We start from the raw sequence: 17,102 nt of genomic DNA on the forward strand, positions 1-17,102 counted from the left end.
CCTTCCTCTCTCTCACCTTTTCTCTGCCTTTACAAGGTTATCTGTCGAGGAGATAATGAGGAGACGCAGCGCTGGGCCCACCACCGCCTGCCTGGCGCCTAATTAATCATTGATTGTAATATGGCCACTCACAACTCATCTGGGAGGAATCCACATTGAGGAGGTGTTGACTATATGTGACTGTGGCTTTGTGGGTTTGAGGGGCAATTTTCTGTCCCTTCAGTGAGTGCTGTTTGGTTTGGGCAGGAAATCAACTGAACAACAACAAAAAAAAATTGATCGAGTCATCAGCTGTATTGAGCTCCTATAGCCTCTGACTGCTTCTGTATTGCATCGAAACAAGATTTCTAGAAAAGATAACTAAAAGACACAGGGTGCGTCCACATGTTATGCATGATGGAAGCTTCACATTTGCATTGAATTTCTCAGTGCTGTGAGGTGTGTATGGGATTGTGTGAACTGTATACTTACACTGCCATCACTGCGCTGGCCTCCCTTGTGTGTTATTACAACCACCTCCATCCACTTCCTCAGGTGTTGCTGAGAAAGACAAAGAATTGTTTTGATTGTTGATGCTGTGCGATAAAGAGGAGAGTGGTCGACAGAATCTACAATTTCTCACCATCATCTGATCACAGAACTTGTCATTGAAGGAGTTGGGGAAAAGGCGCGTGACGGAGGTCAGGCGGTTTACCACGTTGAGCGTCAGGCTGCGGTAGTCACCCAGCATCATCAGCAGGGGGCGCATGTGTGTGTGGATCTGGTCGACCTCGATAGTCGCGCCTTCCAGGAACTAAAATAGAGAGCAGGGAAACATTATTTATAATTCAATGACATTTTAACTCTTTAAAGCTCTGATGCTGTCAAAATTCAAAGTATTTTTCAGATCTTTGGCCAGATAATTTTCCCACAACGCATAAAACAAATCATTCAATTTCCCTTTCACACACTTTTTTATTCTCTACATAAGAATCAGCCTTGTCATGTTTTCTAGCTCCATGAACAGATCGCTAGCCCCTGTATCTCCATTAAGGAACTAAGGCCACTCAAATGAGGGCATGACCAGTCATAACCAAGCACACTTGACAACACCAAACACTGATGACGCACACCCACACCCTCACACAGTCGGGAGGGAACGATGCATGGCAGCCACATTCATTTTCCTCTCAGTGCTGAGAACAAACACTCCATCCTGTATCGATCGGGCCATGGCAACGCTCATTAGTGCTAGCAGGGCAGAGATGAAAGAATGGAGAGGGAAGAGAATGGTGAGGCAAAAAAAACACACACACACACAGGATAGTGAAAAAGAGTGACGGTGGCGAAGACAGAAAAATGAAGGACACCAAAATGGAGGGAAAAAGAGCTTTGGATAGATGGATAGAAGCTAAGATTGTATGGATACTTTGATAAATAGAGGCAGGAATGGTTCAGGGCGAGTGTGATAAAGCAGAGGGAGGTACATATGAAGATAACTGGGTGGGGAAACTGTATGAGAGGAAGATTAACAAAGGACTTTTCAGATGGCAAATGACATGAGTGATGCAGATAAAAAGACTAATGAAGCCGGAAGGAGGAGGACCAGGAAAACAAGATAATAAAACTTTATACGTAGAAAACAAAACAAGCATAACAAAACATAAAATAACAAAAGTACAAATGGATAAATTAAGAGAGAGCATAAGGGGTGACACAGTCGAAGGCAATTTCAAAGGTGTAGAAAATGTGGTTCTAGAAAGTATTTAAAGGGTGCCAGCAAAATCACTAGTCTGATCTTGGGTTGACTGCTTCATAGTTTAAGGGCACAGTCTTTAATCTAGATTTAGAAAGGTCAGGTCTGTGACTCTGTGTTTGTGCTCAAAGGGAATTGCAGTTGAAGTAAGTGATATCACAAAGGTCTGAGCTTTCTAAGTAATCGATAAACTCTTGAAATTAATTCCAAATCAATTCAGAAACAAACAGGGAACCAATGTTAAGACGCCGAGACAGGAGTGCAAAAAATGGCAGTGTTGCCCTGTCACAAATGTCTTGCAACAGGTGGTATGGACTACGGATTCCAAAATCCACAGCTTTGGGTTTACAGATTTAGGCCACAAAAAAGCCAAAGAGTAACATTTTCTCTCAGACTTGGCATCGTGGTCTTGTATATGCTTACAATAAAATATGAGAACATCCTTCACTTTTTACAAGTGTCTATAACAAAACTGGATGCATTACACTTAAAGATGTTGGTTTTGAGGACTGTAACTAATTCCAGATGAAACATTTCCTATAAGTCATAACATAATTTGAAAGATTAAATAAACTAATTACAAAGCAACAAGAAAGGAGGAGAGCTGTTGCACTGACCTTCCTCATGCATGCCTCGCCAGCTTCCTGGAGTTCATTGTTGGTGGAATTGAGGGCTTTAAACAGGGCAGCAATGATCTTCTCTCTGGACTGTGGCAAGTAATTACAGGCCGCCAGGGCGTCTGAACAGAAAAGCATCAAACATTTAACTTCTGACAAGTGAATTATAAGTGATATTACCTAATACTTAAATACTATTTAAATGACTACAAATGTAAACAATGATTCATATTACTAAAAAAAACTGTGGTAAAACAAAGATAAGAGTGAGAAAATATGGTCCACAATCATGTTTATGACAGTTTTTGCTAACATGACAAAGTTCATGTATTTGGCTTCATCCAGATCAACTTGCATTGAATACAAAACACAAGTAGCAAATGAAAAATTCCAGCAATACATGGGACCAATATCAGGTTCAGCAGAGCCTACTCACTGAGAGCAGCGATGCGGAGGGGAACCAGAGAGGGGAGGCTCTTGTAACAGGGGAGCTTCATCAGAGCAGCATCCTCTGCTTCACACAGGTTCAACAGCTGGGGAGGGAGGAAACACATGCAAAAGGTTACATTCATCAATTTGGAGAAGTAGATCTGATCTATGTGACTGATGTGATTAATGACTTCAGCATCTTACACACCTCTGTGTAGAAGACCTTATGCTCCATGACATTGAGGTCCATTGTAAAGAGACGGGGCTGCAGGGTGGTGCAGAAGGTGTTGCCCTCCATCAGGCCGATCTGGGCGTTGGCAGGCTGGTGGCGGAGCAGATGTTTCTTGGGGGGAACCATATCTTGCAATACCTGAAGTGAAACAAAGCCCACAGAAAACAATAAATTACTGTAGATTGAAAGAAACGTTCTGTTAGACTCTCAAGTTAAATTTTAAAACTGACACTCTCAGAAGACATCAGTCCAGGGTGTTCAGACTCAGTCCTTGAATGTAGCTTATTTTGTGTTCAAGCTAAATAGACAGTTGCAATTCAGAGAAAACCCTGAACAACCACAGCATTCAATCCTTGTTTACCTCTTTGTGTGGTTCCATGATGACGGTAACACTCTTGCCGGTGACGTGGGCCAGCACCTGGAGGGAGTGCATGGCCTGCTTTCTGACGGTCGAGTTGGGGGAGGTGACCTCTCGAACAAGGTCGTGTGTGACCATGTGGAAAGACTTTTCCTGGGCAGCCAGCAGCTCCTCTGTCTTTTCTTCATCTTTCAGTGGAGTGGCACAGCGCACCAACAGCTGCTCCAGAGTGGTCTTGGCCATGGCTACTGCTCCATTTGACACCTTATGAAAATCGATAAGGTAGTTAGTACAATGCCACTGCAGTGAGAGTACAGTGGTGCAACACAAAAGGAAAGTTGGAAACAACATGTGAAAACAAAAGTCGACAACAAATAGAAGAATGGAATAGTAAGTCATTTACTATTTTTTACATTATTTATCAAATGGCAGATTATTTAGTAATTTCTTCTTACCTCTCCAGTGAGGTCCATCATGACAAAGAGCAGGGCCTTGAGAAAGGTGAGCTGGTTCTGTAGCACCCAGATCAGAGGCAGTCTCTCCATCAGGAACTTGATGGACACCACACCGCCAAGTTTGGCGTACCAGGCCTGCTCATAGCAGCAGGCGCACAGACGCTCCACAATGTAAGAGAACAAAGGCAGCTGGCACGCCTGAGGAAGTAGACGAGGGCTGGGATGATTTACTGATTTAACAACTACAAACATATGAAAACATACATCACACACATTGTAGAATAATCATAAAACTACAAAAACCCTTCAATCTGATTAAAGGTACATCAGGTCAAACTTCATTATGTAAATGCAAGTAATCAGCAATTCAGAGTATTTGTGCAAAATCGTTCACTTAAGTTATATTCAGATAGTACATATCTGAGCCTCCCAATACGCTCCTCTCAGTGACTTACCCTCTCCTTTGAGCCAAGGATGATGCTGGCCACATCGAAGATAACAGCCAGGGCCACTTCTCCAATCTTACAGAGCTCCTTCTCCTCATAGGCCATGCAGATAGCAATGGCGTCGATCAGAACCAGTGGATCCATGCCCTTTGAGCCATTCTCCTCACTGTGGAACATGGCTGTACTTGGCTGGCTGCCCAGCTGGTAGGACGGCAGCAGGAATGGACCTGGGATAAAGCAGGCAGACATGAGCAGAGAAATTTTGTCTAAAATATATTTCTATGTTGTGTTAAATTAAAATAAAATTGACAGAATATAAAAGCAGAGAAAGAACTGGAGTTCAAAGTGACAGATTTTCTTTATTGAGCAGCTGGGAATGCATACCAATGCCAGCGTTTAACAGAAAGCTAATATTAGACATAGAGAATACAAAGAGAACCAGTTCCTCACCACACTGCTGAGCCACAGCGACCATGGTGTAATGGCGTATCAGGCTGGCCACGAAGGGCAGCGCACTGGGCCTCAGGTCCTTTATCACAGCAGACATGAAGGCCCCAGTCAGGGCCTGTTCAAAAGTTCTGCGAGCAGGCGTGTCTTGTGCTTTGTAGCGGTGAGAGATGATGACATTGGGGATCCACTTCTCAGTGAAGCTAATGGATAGAAAGCCACACAATGAATTAAGGAATGACATACTAACAAGGACAATATATTAACATGTGTCTGTGACGCAGAGCCTTTATTTAAGCTCAAAAATCCTTTACCGATTTGTGTTCAGCCTGATTACTCTGTTCTGTACTCTGTTTACTACTGTTCAAAATTAAGATCCAAGTTCATTGCGTGTCTGCGGTCCCCAAACCTGACGCTCTGCTTCTTTGTCCTTCAATTTTCCCCTCCCCTTAACGCCTTCTGCCTTTCTATTCCTCTTCTATTCCTCCCTGTTTGTCCCCTGTTGGTATTTTCGTTATTTACTGCAGCTGAAGGCAACTGGGTCATGGTGTGATTGAGCAGCTGTTTTCTCCATGCTTGAGCTTGTGTTTTATAATGCCACACACCAGGGGCAGACCTGATGGATCGCTTCATTTCATTATTGCCATTTAAAAGACTACTCTTTGGAGGAGGAGAGAGTAGAGGTGGATGAAGGGATTGAGGAGAGGTGAGTGTCGAACGTGACAGGCGGAGAAAATTGGGGGTGGGTGGCATTGTTGATTAAAAAAAAAGTCGGATCAAATGCCCCTCTCTGATTCAGGGGCCTACCACCCTGATGCTGCTCCATTCCCCCCACTTGGCATTTCATAATTTGTTCGATGTATCTTATTCCTTTAAAAGGGAAAGGCTGTACTCACAGTGACAAAACACTGAGGGAACGAAAGATGGTTTGATGGAGATGACAGGAGGCAGAGGGAGAGAAAGAAAGGAGACAAAATCTTTCAAGAGAGAGGGCACTGAGAATCAACAAGAGGAAGCAGCAGGTGCAGGCCCCCTGATCATAACTGACACACTTTATTATCCTCGCAGAAACGTGTGCATGGACGTATCCATGTGTGTTAGTGTGGAATGACAGGAGCGTAAGGGGCATGGTGTCGCGTAAACAGACAGGGGAAAGTCAATTAGCCCCTGCCCGGAGATCAATGATGGTAATGTGACTAACCCACCCGACAACCAGCCCCCCTTCCTGTTTGTCTGTTCATGTATGTGTCTCCGACTCGCAGTGAGGCCTGCCAGAGGGTGGAAGGGGGGAGGCTGCGCGTTTGTAATTAGCAAGTCTTGCTCTTGAGACAGAATTGATGAGGCAATGTGTGGTGGGGGGGGGGGGGTGAAGACGTGACTGAAAGAGCGAAAGCAAGGGGATGTCAGCAGGTGGTGCGATGATTTACATAGAGATGGGGAGGAAAGCAGCGGGCAGGGTGGAGGTCGAGGTCAAGGTCAAGTCAGTCTTGTAAAGGTTAAAGTGGGTAATAATTGATAGAAGAGCAAGCTGTGTATGGACTCCAAGCTGAATGCAATTGATCACCTTTTGTCAGTTTTTGCAAGTGATAGGGCCTCAATTAATACTGCAATATTTTTTTTTTTATCAGGAATGTGGATATAATGACTAAGCCAGTAAAGGCCAGTATTCAAACAGTGTACTAAGTTCTGTACTTTCACTTTTAACAAAATAATATTTTAAAACACATTATCTTTACTTTTTCTTAAGTATGATTTTTGTGTACTTTTTTACAACACTGACTTACTTTCTGTGATACATCATTTTTAAACCAGGAAGAGACAACACTTTGCTCCATCGCGAAATGGCAATATTCAAAATCCAACACCATTTATAATCTTATATCACGATAACAATATAAGATTGATATTGCCTGACCCTACACAGAAATCCACTGAATATGTCCAGAATAACGAGTCAATCAAAAGATCAGGCCATGGTGGCTTAATTTACCCTACTTTAAACTCATACTCTACAATTTAGTATTCAATCATGCTTTACAATGGAAATAACAAACAATTCATTGTAAATAAATGCTACAAAAACAACAATATCAAGGCAAAAATCAAACCCAGAATGTTGACTTACTTGGGATGAGACAGAAGCTGGTAGAGAGCGTGCTTATTGTCATCCAGACTGGTCATGGCCACCAGGAAACACTTAATGACCTCCCAGGCCTGTCGCCTGTAGTAGGGCTCTGTGTTGGCACTCTTCAGGCAGTCCAGAGCTGTCTCTATGGCCTTGGAGGGAACACACAATACAAATCTTCATTCAAAATCTTCATCATTTTATATTCAGAAATGACCATGTTGCAAGAATGTCAATATTCCTAAATAATTAATTTGGCAATCATATTGCGATATACATATACGTGAGTCGTTTTCAGGAGGTAACACAGGACACCATCTGGCCAAGCAAAGGTCATTATGTTATCTACATTATGGGCTGACAACCCAGAGCAGCCAGGCACTTAAAAAGGGAGAAAATGAACTAATTAACGCCACTCAGAACAGAGGGGAGAAGATAAAATGAATTGCAGAACAGAGACAGGAGAGATGAGCGCAGCAGAATTGAATTGTAGGCCTGTCAGTGTATTTGGATGGTAGATTCTGACAAGTAGGCCATTACAAGAATTAGATAAGAAATTGAAGATAAACTTCTGAGAAAACACAGCTTTCTACTTCAATCTGTTGTTAAGAGAACAGGCTGACTGGAAAGTGGTCTGTAAAAAAAAAAAAAATCAGGCAAAATGAGGCAAAATTCTTGAAAAGGTAAAAGAAGTTCAAATTCAAATATATGCAGACAAATCCTACGTGAGTGTTTTTACATGTATCACTTTGGAGAGGGTCAAGTTACTCAGATCATTGTTATTTGATCTCACCGTCTACCCTACAGCACTCTCTCAATGTGCCAGTTAACCATGTGGCTGTGCCACAAGCCTGCTACAGATTCATGCCTTCAGTCTGTGCATGGGGGTGTGCAGCATTTGTGTGAGTGTGTCTCTGTGTGCTGCCTGCGCCTGTGATGATGGCAACCACACAGAATAGCCAGAAAGAAGGAGCAGCCATTAGTGAGAGTAAATAATGCCGTCATGGTGGCCCACACTAGATTGATGATTACTGACTGGGGATGAGGAGGAGAAGCAGGAGATGAATTTAATTACCTGGAGGACACACACATCTCCTCGCTCAGTCTCTCTCTCTCTCCCTGTCTCTCTCTCTCTCTCTCTCTCTCACACACACACACACAAACCCCCTGACAAGGATATATTGCTCTCAGTGGGGCACAATAATGAGGAATATCAAGCTCTTTACTTTTATTTCTTTGTTTCTAAAATTGAAATACAAAAGGTGAAAAAGGAATTGACTGAGTGAACCATCCAAAAAAAACTTTCTGCAAACAACTTAAAATAGAGAGTATGAAACACACATCCACTATAATGTCAATAGTGTAGTCTTACCTTCTCCATTGGTAGCTGTATGGACGCCTTGCAGTCAGTGAATTCGGACTTGATGCTAGGTCCCTGCACCTCAGTCACCACATAATGCAGCCTCTGAGACTCCTTCAGCATCTTTCTGTTGCTGCCACCAAACTTTCCCAACACCCTGTAGGCTACATGAGAGATGCTCTCGGCAGGGTTGCGGAGGGTACGCCACAAGGCCTGCAACACAGGAAGAGAAGGAGGTAAATTATAAGCATTGGTGTTGATAGGAAATATAGAAGCAGATAATTAAATTGTGTCGCTTCTTTATTGGATCCCCGTTAGCTTCTATAAAGTTGTTGCTTTTCTTCCTTGGATCCATATCAACAACCACAACAAATATTAATTAAAATGGTGTAGTATCAATAAAGTAAAACCGCAGTGTATTCCAAGAATAAAAAATCTGAAAATAAATTATACTGAGCAAACGGCACATAAATCAGCAAACAAGTTATATGAACACGAACAAAATCGTGAAAAAGCTAAAGCAAAAACAAACTAGGAAAGGTTGCTCAATTCTAGTTTCAAAGGTCCAGTGTGGAATAAAGTCTTACATACTGGATCTCTGTTTGTGGTAGTTTGTTCCAGGCAGAAGAAACTCAAGTTTTCACAATCTGCACTTTATATCTATCCTTACTATAGAGTGGAACTGTGTAAGTGATCCTAGTTCAGTGTTTGTCAGCAGATCCCACCATGTCCATTGTTGACCACTAGATGGCACAAATGCAACGTAATATTGAGAGAATTGTCTAATGAATGGAGACGAATTAGATTTTTTTTGGATCTGTAAGAATTGAACTGTGCGGTGCAAGTATTGGTCATGATGATAAGAACAACTCCCAACCTGCATGAGTTCTGCCCTGACAGGCTGAATGTGGTCATAGAGGAAGTCAGGCTGGAGGTTGTCCACACACAGCTCCAGGGTGCGAAGGCCCTGACTGACCAGAGTCTGAGAGCCATTGAGGGCAGACACCAGCGGATCCATCAGCATGGGTAGGTAGGGCAGCAGGGAGCTCAGACGCACTGGCACTGTCAAGCACAGCTCCACAAATAAATCCTTCATGTGCTGCTTGTGAAGGCCACTCTGGAGCATGTTCAGACCTGATAGCATGGAAAGGGGAGATCTGACATAAGAAGAGAACAAAGTATTACCATGTCACAGTTCATGATGTGGAGTGAGGCTTTACCTTGCAGCAGGTTAGGCAGAAGGGGTAGGAACTCCTGGTAGAGCAGGTCGTGGCTGCCTCCACCAATGGAGCGGAAGAGAGCCCGGAGAAGCAGGAAGTAGTTGTAGGGTTCCTTAGCTGACTGGGCCAGCTCCATCGAGCTGTTCACAATCTTGTGGAGGTGTGGCTGAGGAAACGGGGACAGACTTATCAGTAAAGAGCAACAAAGATAAGGGGAAAAACAGCCTTACAAAAAAGACACAGAAACACCTGCTTACCTTGAGCATCTGCTCATTCTCAGCAGCAAACAGTGACACAGAACCAAAGACTAGTTTAAAGAGCTTGAGGTAAAGGTTTGAGAGCTCAACATTGGAACCCATCTCTGGTAGTCTCTCAAGAAGATACTCCACTAAGATGGTGGCAAATAGAGCCGACGTTGACAGGTTAGCCAGGAAAGAATTTGCCACAATCTGAGGAAAGAAAACAAGAAATCTAAGTCAAGAACGAAGTGATGAATTACAGCTGAAGGTCATTTTGTTGGAACAGTTATGTATTGACTTGCATAATGATGAGAAATTAGAAAACTAATGATGCATATCTTGTCTCTATGTGAGACAGCATGTACCTGCAGTGCGTAGTTCTTAGAGATCCTCTCCACCATGTACGGCACAGTTGTCTGAAAAATCTCCTTAAATGTGAGGGGGTTCATCATAGTGAAGACACCGGCAAAGTGTTCCAGAACCTCTTTCTCCTCCTTCATGCGTACAGTCTGACAGTTGGCCACCCGAATGTACGTCTGCTGGTTATTGGCAACCTGTACCTGGTCAGAAGATAAATGAGCTGTTATATAGGGCTGATTTGGATTCACATAAATGGAATCATCAGAGCCGTACGCACTTTCTCCACCAAAAGACTTGCAACAAAATTACAGTACTGACAGTAAAGATCTTTGCCTGTACCTGGTAGATGTCCAAGGCCTGCATGGCGTATTTTACCAACTTAATGTAGATTTGTGTCTCTTTTGGCTGAAGTTGCTTGTTAGGAATGAACTGGGCCTCTGGAAAAAAGTTAAAAAACAAGAAAATAAGACATGCATGCATGCAAGTCCAAATCAAACAGTCACCGATCAATAGGCGGTAACATGCAAGACACCTGCTTTTGGTTGTTGAGCATGAATCTGTGGCCACTCACCTCCAGGGGCCTTACAAGAGGTGATGCCCCACGTAATTGTCTTCACTCCACACACCAGAGTCTTGACTAAGCTTCGGCAGTCAGACACCTGAAATGTCTGCTTGTCTTCTTTTTCACCAGGTCGGTCAAAGGACGTTGATGGTGGTGGAGGCGCAGCAGGAACGGGTGTTGGAGGAGCGGGAGGGGGAAGGGCCGGGGTGGTGGAGGGAGTGGGCGTAGCTGGTACACCAGGTAACGCTCCTGGGTCGACCACACCCATCTCTGACTGGGGCTTACACTTCTTGAAGATGGAGACAAGCTGGTAGCGTGCAATGGTGTGAAACTTGAGCACGAACACCTGATTTATAGGAGAAGGAGGGAAAATTTGACTCAATGTTTCCTAATCAATATGTATGAAATATAAAACAGTGTCTTTTCTATCGATCCAAGCTCTGTGCTGCTCACCTCTAGCATTCTCATTAGGATGTCCCGTCCGTTGCCGTTCTCCTGCTCGGACTTCGAGCGGATGCAGTCTACCAGGTTGAGCAGCAGCTTACAGGACATGGTCTGGATGTTACTTGGAAGCGACTCGTCATCAATGTTCTTAGCAAAGAGCTGCACAGCCAAGGATAAATCTGTCAGTGGCAAGTTCTGACGAACGTGGTGCACCAGGTCTGCTAATGTGCTGTAGGCCAAGGGTCTGGAAGGAAAGAGAAACATGTTACTATGGCATCTGCCGCAGTACTATATACATGTTTCATGACTTTTAGTAGTCAGAGACCAGCATTTTCTAAAAGGTAGAAAAAGCCATTAAAAGCTTTTCAGATATGATAAGTAGCTTTGAGATGCAACTGAAACAGTAAGGGAGAAAGAGAGAGAAGATAGCTAATGAGTGATGCTAATAGACCTGCCAGTTCTCAGCCAACTGCCTTATTTCCTATGTCGTACAAATGCATTATGACAGCTACTTGGCATGTGAAGAGGGTCAACGAGGTATTGAAATTGACCTAAGGGAGGATGTGCGGGCAGCCTGCCCTCTGGAGATGCTCCTGTACATGACAACTTGACAGTACGATCTGTGGTGCAGTGTTGGGAGTCAGCTTCCCCCCGTATTTCGACAGCATCAAAAACTGCCTGATTAATATGCCAGGACACTTAACATGCACCTGGCTGGGAAATCAACAACGAGAGAGCGGGGGGGTACTGACACAAAGGAGATCTAATGATTGCGCACACACACAATCTCACCTAAGAGTCTCCCGAGCAGTGTAACCAGAACCAATGAGGATGGCTTCATCAAAAAGTTTGTCCATGCAAGGTATAAACTCTGAAACACAAAAAGATATAAATTAATACAGACATGAGACCCAGAAAAGAAATGTACAAGAAAGTAAAATAAAATTACATACATAGAGTTATAGAAATATTGCATAAAATAATAATAACAAAAATGATAACTACCACTGACTCTTTCCCTGCTTTGGCAGCAAGAGCATAACTGTCACTCAAACACCTAATTGCAGTTAGATAGTTTCATCAGTTTTCTGCAACTCCACAATGTCAAATAAGAAGAATCAGTGGAAACGGATTGAAGTAACTCACAGCATAATGCAGAAAATGATCCAAAATGTGCATCAGATTTCACTGATGGCTGGCTGAGCTTTTATTCCATTTCAGTCTCACTTTCCAATGCTCAGTCACCAAATCAGAATGAGGTTCTACAGCGCAGTTTGACAGCTAATAAAAATGTTATTTCAGAAGTGTGAAAAGTGAAAAATGAAGAGTGACTTGGCAAGAATCTGGGCTGCTAATATTTTGACCAGGAAGGACACGTCAAACTACAATTAGCCTGAAAGTTTCTTCAACTTCTGCCGAGGAAAAAAGGCATGAAACCTTCTCACTTTCCTCTTTCAAATTAGGTTATATGCATTTGTGTGGAGTGTGTGTCCTTTTCGTGAGTGTGTACATACGGCTACGCAGGTCAGTCGTGAGGATGTGCTTGGCTGCAATGAGCAATTCCTTGCGGAGGTGAGCGGTCTCAGAGGGGCAGTTGGACAGCAGCTGCAGCATACCCTTTACCATCTGCTGAGAGTACTTCCCTACCAGGTCCTGATAGGACAGAAACACACACATAACTTATGATTAAAGGCACAATTTCTATTTAAAATTGCAGTACGGAGGCTAGCTGGTTTCTGCAAAAACATTATTATACATATTATACAAGTAAATCCCAATGCAGGCCAAATATTTGAACCAGAATTCAATGTTTTTATGAAATATCGAATTTAATTTGCATGGTGTCTATTACAGCACAAACAAAGGTAAACTAAATCCCTCCTAACAGAAGGCCTTTTTATGGTATTATCAGTATTCTTGGATGTTTGCACCAATTGTCTGAGGTTTTATTGTCTTACTCTGTTCCTGATAATGTATGCACACACTCAGTGAAGTTTCAGAAGACACTATTTGTGCCCTTCATTTTGTTCAATGTGGAAAAAGTAAAGTAGATATAAAGTCTTAATTTAATTTTTCAAAGTGTCTTTTGTGTCTTTATTTCTCCCAGCTTCGGTGCCTTCATATCAGCGAGTACATTATGTTACACGACAGGATTACTTCCTGCCAATCACCTGACACCTGCAAGAATAAATGATATCCAGGGATCAATCCTACAAAACAGGACCAGTGAGAAAAGCCATCCTATGATGCAAAAGGGAAGTAAACAGGGGTTTAACTATAAATGGCTTTTTTTTTCTTTTGGGGCAAAATGACTTATTAAATCTATTGACTGACAGTGGAAACTGATGCAACACATGGCCATCAAAACAGGCTTACCTGGTAGATTCTGATGATGTAGGCTAGAAATGACAGTGTCTTGATCTGTGCGGCAATGAAGTCTGCATACAACTCCTTGTTATAAAGCTTGTGTTGCCTGCAAAGGGAAAAGAAAAATTGAAAGACAATAATGACGGATTACTTGCAGTAGATGGCATTTACATAGATTGAGGTTAAGGGTCTACATATGGGACTCAATTCTATGCACATCAGGAAAGAACTTTCTCTATACCTGCCAGAGACTGCTGGGGTATTTCTTCTAAATTAACTCTGCTCCATTTCTGTCCTGTTCAGAATGCTTAATACAACCCTCTTCCTACCCCAAGAGGTTTCACCTCCTGCTAAGACAATTTCTACAATTTTAACATCCCCAAATGGATGCAAACTCCAGCTTTGGCAGGCAAAGTGCTGGGCAACACCATCAACAAACTTAGCACAAGAGAAGAAGAGGAGGGGGAAAAGAAAACAAAATCAATTCTCCTAAATGTGCCTGAGCTCATTTCTAGGGCTATAAAACGAAACGTGTTAAAGGCACGCTCAACCTCTTATCCGATCACACAAAAATAAGCCTGCATGGGGACACACACACACAGAAGCATCTTACCTGGCCTGCGGGGACACCTGGAGCATGATGGTGTTCATGATGAGGGGTACAAACTCTGACACCACGTTGTGAATGTTCAGCTTATATAGCTGAGGGCACAAAACAAATATGCAATCTTACTTACTATAATAAAAACTAAATAAAAAACTAATTTAAATACACTCACATTTTCTAGCCAAGTGATTCATTCCCACTCCCCATGGTAATATGCCAGAACTTCCATGACTCCAATTATTTCAAAATGCAGATGAGTCAATTCAGTAAGTGGTGTCAAAATCTTTAGTAAATGGAAACCTAATTTCCATCCCTAAAGAGGAAGCATATTTTTCTCTAAACTATTGTAATTCACTATCATTTCTATGTTTTTCCTTTTAAGACAAAAATAAGAATCCAGTTCACTTATCTCTTTTCCACTAAATGTTATAGCATGATGGACATAGTAAGAGAAGCTCAGGAGTATGTCACCAACCTGATACATCAGCACCACTATGATAGGCAGCTCTGCAAGCACCTTGAGAGACAAAGACCCCCTTGGGATGATGGTGTGCTAGAGGCAGAAACAAAGTGAGAACCATTAGGAGGATGACTGATGTAACCGAATGATGTAAATGCTGGACACTTGCCACACCCGTCTACCACTAAAGCCATTTACTTTGGAAATATGGACTGGTTTCCAGTTATTCTACACATTCCTGTATAAACGGTTTCAGTTGTAAGACTTTCTCAATTTGTGAGACCATGTCTTCAGTAGAAAGTAAAAAGTTGACTAAAATCAGTTTTAAGGAAAAGGAAAATTTGCAGTCAATGGTCCTCCATGAAACAGATTCAGTGCAGCATCATGGTCATCTTGCAAATGGCATGTTTAATTCAACCTTTAGTTTGGAAGTGTTTTGCTCTAAGAGAGCATAATGTGCATTTAATGCACTTTCTATTTGAATTCAAGTGAGGCGGTGTGTCCTGTTAGTGTGCGAATACGGAACACTACTACCATCCAGTGGTTGCAGACAGTACTGAAAGAGTTTAGTGAATGTATCAACTCCCAAAACATAGCTTACTGTTCGCGTTTCACTGTCTTCCCTCTCAGGTGCAGTCTTAACCAACACAGATGTGATCATCCCGACCATTTCTGGAGAGGGAACCGTGTTCTCTGCGATCACCTGCGGGTTCTCAAAGTACCTTGCCTGGTGGGAGTAGAGATTTGACAGTGGGAAACGCAGAAAGGTAGACAAGACCAAACACATCTTCATGGAAAGGCAAGCCACCTGCTGTGGAGGATGTACTTACAACAACTTTTGGAAGGTCTTTGTAAATCTGCTTCACAAAGTCCAGAAAATGATGAATCTGAGAAGAGAGGATTAAGAAAAATATGTTAATCCTAAGAAAATGTTCCTTTATTTTTATAAGGAACGACTGGAAATCAATTATTCTTTAATGCCTTAATGCTGTATTTGGCCTGCTTAAAGCAAAGGAGAAAAACATCTGTCCTCTTTAGTATTAAATACATAGTGCTGCCCATATCGTTTGTTACTCAGGTCTTGGTCAACAAATAATGTTTACTGCATTTTATGGCCATTGTTTACAATGAGGAACAAGGTATTAAAGGCCGTCCACACCAAGAACAATCACTTTAAACTATAATTTCAATAATGCTGTGAAAATCCACAGTGAATAACAATAACACTCTTTATCACAATAACTTAGAGAAACAAGAATGATATGTTCTTCAAAGACAAGGATTAGGAAAATCCAATGCTCTTTTATACGAGTCGTTGTCTTCTGAAGCTGAATTTCATTTATACTTCTGTATGAGTCAAACTCCAGCTAATTGTTGGTCCTGTAAATCTAATGGATTTTGATTGATTTCACAGTCTGATTTTTGATTGGCTGTCAGTGTTCAAAAAGCTCCTAAAGTGATCTCAATGATAGCCACTGTTGGTATAGTTATGATATTGACTGTGACATCCAGCTGAGTTGGTTAGTGTTATAGTTATTGCTCTTGCTGTGGACAGTCTTTACTCAGCAGTTATGACTTTGTTGATAATCACATCTCTACTTTAACAAGAGTATTAACTAATGTGCTTTCTTTAAAATAAAAACTAGATCATAAAAGATGCAAGTCTACGATCATCAACACAAAACTACAAAACTGACAGATTTTTCTGACATTTAGTCTGCTAAGAATTTCTTAAATTGAGGATAGCAATATCAGCCACTTTGAAAAATTATTTTACAACTCTAACTTTTTTTCTAAAAGTAGTAATTCTGAGCTTCTCACCTCCTGAGAAATTGGAGGCCGGAACTGTTTGTGCAGCTCAATAATGATGCGAAGGCATATCAGCACATTTTCCTCACTTTCAATCTGTTGGGGAAAAAGGCCATGAATGTAAAATCACCACACAAATAGCTCCTGCATGTGAAATAAATTCATGAATGTTATGATTATTATCATGAATACTACTACTGTTGTTGTTATTATCATTATTGTCTAAAATAATAAACCGTTGAATGTTGTGTTTTAAAACAACAGGACTCGTACCTCCAGGAAGCGAAACATCACAGACAGGATATTCTTTGTGTGTGGACGAAGGTGTTCATTTGTTGGAATGCGGTGGATGATTTCCAGCACTAGTTTCCTCAATTGCTGAAAGAGTGGACAACATTATAAATCCAACAATCCAGCTTCACATAAACCATTTCAACAATTCAGTGAAGCTCACTCATTTCAGGAAATGTGTTGCAATGAAGTTCAGTGACTGGTTTACCCGGAAGAACTTTCAAAAATCACCAATACAAAAGTTGTTGCTGTTGTTGAACCTTCACTAGACAGAAATCCATGAGCGTAGGAAGACAACCCAAACCCTTGTTCCTAGCCACACACCTGTGTAGGTTTCTCTTGAAGGAATTGCACTTCTCCATCCTGAAGAAATGTAAGGAAGCGAGGGATGATGTGTTCCAGGAAGGTGGAGTACTGAGGCGACGATGTCACATTCTGAAATTGACAAGCCAAGAACGTGTTATGTCAATATATCCTGCAAGCATGTTTCCGTGCAAAGCTTTTCTTTGCTGCTGAAAGCTCTTTTCACTGTATGAAAA

At 42.0% G+C, this 17,102-nt stretch overlaps 1 protein-coding gene across 3 annotated transcripts in view; it reads right to left on the reverse strand.

The window, feature by feature from the left end:
- Window positions 1-17,102, reverse strand: part of LOC119009398 (transformation/transcription domain-associated protein) — a 78,399-nt gene that overhangs the window by 59,553 nt on the left and 1,744 nt on the right. For all 3 annotated transcript variants that reach the window (XM_037080625.1, XM_037080623.1, XM_037080624.1), the window contains 28 exons: window positions 16,888-16,998; window positions 16,546-16,650; window positions 16,285-16,368; window positions 15,294-15,350; window positions 15,065-15,190; window positions 14,479-14,556; window positions 14,010-14,098; window positions 13,406-13,502; window positions 12,544-12,682; window positions 11,822-11,900; window positions 11,039-11,273; window positions 10,595-10,931; window positions 10,363-10,460; window positions 10,029-10,223; window positions 9,682-9,873; window positions 9,425-9,590; window positions 9,082-9,338; window positions 8,217-8,417; window positions 6,845-6,996; window positions 4,723-4,922; window positions 4,282-4,499; window positions 3,827-4,024; window positions 3,375-3,635; window positions 2,990-3,151; window positions 2,789-2,885; window positions 2,353-2,474; window positions 623-793; window positions 472-540 (listed from right to left, as the gene is read on the reverse strand). In XM_037080625.1, the coding sequence (XP_036936520.1) occupies window positions 472-540; window positions 623-793; window positions 2,353-2,474; window positions 2,789-2,885; window positions 2,990-3,151; window positions 3,375-3,635; window positions 3,827-4,024; window positions 4,282-4,499; window positions 4,723-4,922; window positions 6,845-6,996; window positions 8,217-8,417; window positions 9,082-9,338; window positions 9,425-9,590; window positions 9,682-9,873; window positions 10,029-10,223; window positions 10,363-10,460; window positions 10,595-10,931; window positions 11,039-11,273; window positions 11,822-11,900; window positions 12,544-12,682; window positions 13,406-13,502; window positions 14,010-14,098; window positions 14,479-14,556; window positions 15,065-15,190; window positions 15,294-15,350; window positions 16,285-16,368; window positions 16,546-16,650; window positions 16,888-16,998 (4,296 nt within the window). The remainder of the gene's footprint in view (window positions 1-471; window positions 541-622; window positions 794-2,352; window positions 2,475-2,788; window positions 2,886-2,989; window positions 3,152-3,374; window positions 3,636-3,826; window positions 4,025-4,281; window positions 4,500-4,722; window positions 4,923-6,844; window positions 6,997-8,216; window positions 8,418-9,081; window positions 9,339-9,424; window positions 9,591-9,681; window positions 9,874-10,028; window positions 10,224-10,362; window positions 10,461-10,594; window positions 10,932-11,038; window positions 11,274-11,821; window positions 11,901-12,543; window positions 12,683-13,405; window positions 13,503-14,009; window positions 14,099-14,478; window positions 14,557-15,064; window positions 15,191-15,293; window positions 15,351-16,284; window positions 16,369-16,545; window positions 16,651-16,887; window positions 16,999-17,102) is intronic.

This window comes from Acanthopagrus latus, chromosome 20 (genome assembly GCF_904848185.1).
Source record: "Acanthopagrus latus isolate v.2019 chromosome 20, fAcaLat1.1, whole genome shotgun sequence".
Lineage (NCBI taxonomy): Eukaryota > Metazoa > Chordata > Actinopteri > Spariformes > Sparidae > Acanthopagrus > Acanthopagrus latus.